The sequence below is a fragment of the Electrona antarctica genome (genome assembly GCF_951216825.1).
Source record: "Electrona antarctica genome assembly, chromosome: 13".
NCBI classification, from domain to species: Eukaryota; Metazoa; Chordata; class Actinopteri; order Myctophiformes; family Myctophidae; genus Electrona; species Electrona antarctica.
The window spans coordinates 24,820,683-24,828,182 of record NC_136794.1 but is presented as its reverse complement, the minus strand read 5'-3'; the positions used below and the strand labels follow the sequence as shown (position 1 = coordinate 24,828,182).

The 7,500-nt window shown below is 44.5% G+C and overlaps 1 protein-coding gene across 1 annotated transcript in view; it reads right to left on the bottom strand.

The window, feature by feature from the left end:
- LOC306934900 (neuropilin-2-like) overlaps positions 1-5,481 on the bottom strand; it is a gene marked incomplete at its 3' end in the record, with an annotated part of 112,967 nt that extends 107,486 nt beyond the window's left edge. The window contains exon 1 of the mRNA XM_079517710.1: positions 4,460-5,481. Coding sequence (XP_079373836.1) covers positions 4,460-4,541 — 82 coding nt within the window. The 5' untranslated portion in view covers positions 4,542-5,481. The remainder of the gene's footprint in view (positions 1-4,459) is intronic.
- Positions 5,482-7,500: the final 2,019 nt, after the last annotated feature.

The window sequence follows — 7,500 nt, the reverse complement described above, 5'->3', positions numbered from 1 at the left end:
ACCCTTATCTATCATTTATATATTATGGATCAATAGTGTGGACTTAGACTGTTATTCGTCTGTGGTACTCAATTATAACCCTTGTTAGCATACTAGCAGTTACATACTAGTAGAGACTAGAGAGACCCATGATACAGACCAACACATTCTGTACCTGCTTAAAGAGGTTGTAGTGCTCATACTCCTGTTATGGGACATAAATAGGGATGGATGGACATATATAGGGACGGACATAGGTAGGGATGGACAATGCTGTTCCTTGGAGTGGCTGCACCACTCAAAAACAGCCTTGCCATTAGCTGTGTTTGCTGCACGGTGCTACTGCAGAAGTGTCCCCAAGATGCATCTTTCCTACATTACACCTTCTGCACATTTTCTCTTAAAGTCTGATTATACTCCTATAGTATACATTAGGAGTTGGACATATGGAAGACATATATCTTCAGTCATTCAGTGGTATACTTAAAGTCACATATTTTCAGCCCAAACTAATTCAAATACACAACTTGCTCATTGCATGGGACCACCAAAAGCACCCTGCAACCAACAGAAGTAACTTTACATGAATAGGCAATAACAAACTTGAATCAAATTGAGTTTATCAGTCTGCTCAGCTGCAAGGTGTTTCTTTTTTTTGTGTGTGGAAAAAAACTCATCGTAACCACCAGAAACAGATTTGTAATCCACTGTGGGTCATGACACTACAGCTTAAGAACCCAGCGTCTACAACTCACCAGTGGATTTAACAACACTATACTAATAGCCTATTTCTCACCATTAGTATGAAACTAAGTATATTTCATCAGACAAGGCATGTATAGAGTCAGACATCTGGCCTTGAGTGGCCAATTACACCCGTTTATCTCCCTTCCAGGCACAGCTGTGATCAAACGGAATGGAGAAACAGGATCAAACAGGGAGGATTAAAAAGAGAAATCACTCTTCCTCGCTGCTCGCCTCTTTTTTCCAGTTCTAACCCACTCTGTCTGCCTGTCTCTCTCTCACACCTAGTCTCTCTATAGCCTCTCTTTCCATTGCTCTGCATCTGTGGGTCTGTTTCTACTTCCTCCATCTCTCTGGAGCAAAGAAGAAAAAGAGTATCAGCAGCACCTGGCAGGTAGCTATGAGAGCATCTGTAAAACGTTATTACAGCAGAGCCCTCAGAGGCTATAGGCTACCGCTGCCTGTGTACATTTGCATGCACTGTGACTGCAGTCAAACCCCAGGGGTTCCCTAAATTAAGGAAAAGTTGAAGCGATGTTGAACTTTGGTGTGTATAGCCTTCAGCCTCGGGTGGTAAAGCAACCTAGGCATGAGTCCAAACATTATCCATCATCTTTATCTGTTGCTTCTCTCATGTGATCAAGTTGGCGGTATAATTTATGCAAGGTCTCAAAATCACATGTTTTTGTAAGGTTCTATCAAAGTTCAAAAATATAGAAAAAATAATTAATAGTAAGCTAATTAAACCTTATTTTTTTGCAATGGAGTTTATAGACTGTAGAATCCCACAGGCATAGCCTATCTCACAACTGGTAGATATAATGTGAGGTAATGAAAGAGTCTGCCCGCTTCCTTCCCTCCAAAAAATACACCACTCAGTCCAAGTCATGGGATCTGGAAAACCCCAGGCTTAGAAGTCTCTAAATCGAGAAATATAGCCTACCTCTAACTTAGCCAACTTCACAAAAACTATCCCACCACTCCTCCTCTCCCCTCAGAGCCGCAGTTTTGTATGGAATGCCAGATGGATTTGAATTACAGTCAAATTGCTGTTGCTTAAAGCGACAAACGGGCACCGAATCAATTTATCCTCTCCACCAGCCCCTCAAAAACAACTCCCTCTGGCTACCTCTTGCTGTTATACGCTGAAAACCAAGGGGAAGAGACCAAGACAGACTGGCAGAAACTACAGGGTATCCTACCTGTCTGAGAGAGAGAGAGAGAGAGAGAGAGAGAGAGTCTGTCTACAAATAAAATGATGACTAAAGTCGAAGCATAAATTTCGCATTTGGTTGGCACACTGACTGAACGAGCACTGCGTGCACTTTGCAGTATAGTCGACCTAATAGACTCGCGTCTATCTATAGGCTAAATCAGGGCCTATAGAATCTGGCTTTAGCCTACATTTCTTCAAGATAAAACCATAAGGCTATCTCATTCTTTAACAATTACATATTAGTTTGTGTTGTTCCATACTATTGCAAGACTGCATGAATACAACTGTATTTTATATAGGCCTACGTATAGCCTACTTTTAACTGTTTTTTAAATAATAGCCTATACTCTGCAGGGCTGCTGCAACTCCTCACACCTGCTCCCTAGGGGTTTCGAGATAAAACGACATTTCAATTTTAACTGCTAGGCCTACTGTTATAGTTGCTTATCTCGAATATTATGATAGGCTATATTTTTGGAACGCAAAAGGCGATAGCCTCTAGACTAGACCTGCAGTGCAGGCATGTTTATCATTTTTACATTTTCACACCTTAAACACGAATCAAAGCTAAGCTCATATCCTACACACGCAGAGTTTAAATTCGATTGTTAAATAGCCTCAAAGGTAAAATATTGGTTATATGCATTTTGTTCAATATTTTGGAGTCATGCAGTTTCTTTGACACGCGGTGGCCGTGCATGTGCTGCTTGTAGGCTAATCATCTCCGGTCAAAAACAGCCGTTCCTATAGTCCCTCGACTCCCTCCAACTAAAAGCCTACTGAAATAAAGCCGTTTGCTGGCCAAACCACAACCACTTTAAAACCACAACCATTTCGGACATCACATTTTCATACATTTCCAGATGAATTAGGTAGGGCACTAACTAAGGGCAGGCTACCTATCACTGTGTTGGCCGCCAAGAAATGTTCTTGAGCCGCCACGCGGAGCTTTGCGTAAAACCCGGTGTTGTCTTTGCGCGCACGAAAACAACCGTTTATGACCGGGCAAAAATAATAATGGTCTTTGGAGGGGTTTATATTGGTTCCATTTGTTCACTCTCAACACTGCACACACACGCACACACGCGCGTACACACACATGACACACAGTCACACACACTGCACCACCGGCCGGGAGAACTTGTCTTCGAGTGACGGACCACCACAGCAGTAGCGTCGGTCAGAGCAGCGACCTCCGCCCGCTGTGTGGCTACAGCCCACCGCAGAGAGCCTGCCTAGCCCTCTACCCTAAACCACGAGTCACGACCACCTATCCTAACTGCCCTATACCCTACCATACCACGACCATCTCTCCTATAAACCACTGCTTCTGTCTAGACCCCATATTCTGAAAATAGTGTGCCAGGAACCCCTTTTTTCCTGTTGTTTAAATAAATAAATAAATTATATATAAGAAAATTAATATTCAAGATTTTTGTTTTGTTTTAATTGCAGATCTACAAGCTCATGTGTTGTGTGTGTTGTGAGCTATAAGTTGACCGGCTATTTTCAAATGGCTGGTGTAGCCTATGTATTATTATAGGGTTAAAGTGGTTGAACTAGTTGGTTTTGATTCTATTTTAACTCATTTACCAATTGCATGGGACCCCCTGGAAGCCCCCCTCAAGAACCCCATGGGGGTCACTCGACCCCACTTTGAAAAGCAGTGCCATGATTAACTAACAGGCAGCATGCATGCTATATACTAATGATCATTCATCACACGTGGGCACGATATAACGAAGTGAAAAATACAAATAAAAACTATTTTCATTTTCTTTTTAGAAGGTGCACGCGTGTGAAATTATTATAAGGATGTTGTTCGACAGTGGGGGGGGGGAATCCCATGAGGAACAACGTGAAATCAGACCAGTTGGGTCACAGCTGGTAAAAACTGTCAAACTGCACGGCTGCAAAAAGTTTCAAACTAAATAGCCGTTAAAAAAATCCCATATCATGGGCACATGTGACTATAGCCTACCGGGCCTACTCTGAAGCCTGCGTCTTGAAGGCTTTGCTGTTTGAACGAGACGGAGAAAACGAGTGAGCAATATATTTGTTTTTATTATGTGCTAACTCAAGACTGACCGGGGAGCCCTCAGTGTTGAAGGGTTAAGGCCGTGGTCATGATAATAGCCTCTACATTTTGGTTTAAAAAAAAACGATTCACCTGCATGTCCGTCCCCCTAATTAGCTAAAAATGTAATAATCATCAAGCCACCCGGCTTGTATTGTTGAGTAAGCCGCGTGTGCGTTCATTTATCAGTGGGGTAACGGTACGGGTAGGATATTTATATTTAATATATTATTGTTCCTCGAACATTTCAAATACACATCGGTATACCTCCTCGGCTCCTCGCACCACTCATGCTTTTAATTGTAAAGAAATTGAGTATTGTGAAGGACTCCGAGTTGCTAATGTGTTCAAATGAGCTGTTCTTTCTCCGTGATGAAAGGGCGAGCGATCATTTCGATGTTGACACCCGGGTGTGAAACAGCATGAAACAAGCCAACACTCACCTCCCTCCTGTGCGTTCGCCGGTGGTGCGGGTGAAAGAAACGCGAATAAACATCCACAAAGCCATAGTAGGGATAATTCCATCTTTATCCCACGCGAGGAGAAGAAGTCTTTCCTCTCCTGTTTCTGTGGTGGTCTCTCTGTCTTTTCCTAGAGAGAAACTTGTAGTCCAAAAAGTAGGCTCTCTCTTGTGTGTCTGTCCACTCCTCCGTCGGTGTCCCCCCCGAAACCACAGCGAGGAACCCGGGTCGCCTGTTAAAGAAAGCTCCGTCCACACCGTGTGGATTTCAAGACGTTTCTACATAAAAACAAGATTTCTGGTGGCGGCTGGCTTGCTTGATCGCTGCGCAATGCCTCACGTACAAAATTCTATTCCAAAAGAACATGAAAGTAGTAAAAATCCATTCTTGGTGTGAGTGAGTGAGTGAGCACAAAATAGCCGCAGCAGCACCGGTTCCCACTCCACAACACAGTCAAACAGTGCGCGTGGGAATTAAGACTTCGCAGCCCCTTGTGACAGAGACATAAAAAGAAGGGAAACAAATTGAAGTGGAAATAAAACGTCGGAATCACCTGTGCCGAACCATTGAGTTCAAAGGAGCCCTGCGTGCACACAGACCCGAGATCTCCTAAAAAAGTAGCCCAACAAGGCTCTTTTCGACACGTTTTCTTTCAATTCCAGAGTCCAAATGTCCTCCCGTCCCCTTTCCTCTGGCCCTCCTCCACATGTACTTTGTCAAATAACCACCACATGAGAAAGAGACAGTATATAATCTTCTTGGAGGAAAAGCCACTGTCCCGATAATAACGGTGTGCCCGTGCGTGGTGCGCGCAAAGGCGACTGCAATGCAAGTCACAGAGAACGGCAGTCCAACAGCAAAGCGCTGTCTGCTCTGTTCTGCGCGTAAAACTGTTCCGCTGTTAGAGCAACACCAGTGACCATGTATATGTAGCTTCTGCTCTCTCTGCTCCCAAAACTGTCCGTTTATTCGCTTCTCTCTCTCTCTCTCTCTCTCTCTCTCTCGCTCTCTCTCTGAGCTGAGCTCCTCTCGCTTCTCTCTCCACCGAGTATCTGACTGGGAGTCGGGACTGGCAGTGAGCGGAGCGCGCCGTCAGCCCCCCTCTCTGCATGCGCGTGTGCGTGTGTTTGTGTGTGTGTATATCGCATTACAGTCCGCGCACCTCGACCCGCCTCCATATAGCGCCACTGATTAAAGAGCAGTTTCACCCCCCCCCTCTCTCTCTCTCTCCCTCTCTTCTCTCTCTCTCCCCCCTCTCATTCAGTTCTCCGAATATTCATTTTACCTATCTATCTCCCTCTCTTATCTCTCCAGCCCTGCCTACCCCCCTCTCTCTCTGGACTAGAGAGAGGTATAGATCGGCAGGAAACAGAGAGAGGGCGCCCCAACACACAACTGTGAGTTTTGCATTGGCTTTAGATGCAGAGAGAGCGAGAGAGCTGCGCGGCATGGGGCAGTGCACCCGCCATGTGCACGCACAATAAATAGTAGATTAATAAGTATTTTGATAAGCAACCTTTCCTCTACTCTCTCACAAGATAAGTCTAAAAAAGCCTTCCAAATGCCATCCCACCAATTCCAGCATATTTTCTATCCTACTGCTGTTTTAATAAGATAATTCAATTTTCAAAATGTCATAATCCTATAAAAGCTTGTCTGATAGTTGACCAAATACTAACTTTTCTTTCCCAGCCTACATGAGTTTGTAGTGGTCTGTCTGTCTGTCTGTCTGTCTGTCTGTCTGTCTGTCTGTCTGTCTGTCTGTCTGTCTGTCTGTCTGTCTGTCTGTCTGACTGAAGGAGGGAGCGAGAGAGAGAGAAAGTTAGTTGTCATGCCTGGCAGCCGTTATGGAAATGTATGTAAGCTACGGGTATCAGAAACTTCAACACACACACACACACACACACACACACACACACACACACACACACACACACACACACACACACACACACACACACACACACACACACACACACACACACACACACACACACACACACACACACAGGTACATGCATGTGTGTGTACCTTTCATACTCAGGCTGCAGGCTATAAAGTGCTGGTTACGAAGGGCACACAGGTCAATGACGAGCAGAATCTAAACAAGGGGTGGACGCACGCATACATGCACAACACGCACGCACGTGCGCACACACATACACACATACACACACACACTGAATGTTAAGAGTCTGTGTCCTTTTGGGTCCATTGTGTTTACTGCGTATATATCCTCTCTCACACACATCTCTCCATTCCTTCAGCCAATTAAATTTAAAGGAGCTTTATTGCCTTGAGAAAACATGCGTTTAACATTGCCAAAGCAAAAGTGGAGCAAAACAATCAAGATAAATCAATGTATGTACAAATGAATATTGAATATAAATAGAATAAAATAAAGGTCTCTCTCTCTCTCTCTCTCTCTCTCTCTCTCTCTCTCTCTCTCTCTCTCTCTCTCTCTCTCTCTCTCTCTCTCTGTATCAGGGAGTCAGTGTAAGATGTGTGTTTTGAGGCCACGCGGTCTCGCAGCAGCATAAAAGCTGGCCCGAGCCTTTGGCTCTGTCTTGTTGGGCAGGGACACACCCATGTGCACACACCACCAACAAACACACACACTCGCACTATTTATACATGCGACCCCGTGCACACCAACACACACTTTCACACTATTTATATACTCAGCAGCCATAATGACACAGCAGAACTCACCATTGATTGCGTATGCTTATAATCATATACAGTATGGGTGCAGTGCACTAGCCCCCAGTTATCCCATGGGAAAGGCAAGTCCCCCCTTCCCCTCCCTTCATCATAGGGTTGGGGACAAGTCCCCCCTTCCCCTCCCTTCATCATAGGGTTGGGGACAGACACTCTCTTTCATCATCTTTTTCATTTCAATAACCGCTTTCCAACGTGACAATCCCTATTTTGGGGCATGTCAATACAAGCGGAAATCTAAAAATAGAAAAAGTAAAAACAAGATCTAGAAGCGTGTGAGCTTGCAGGTCGGCTATTTGTTT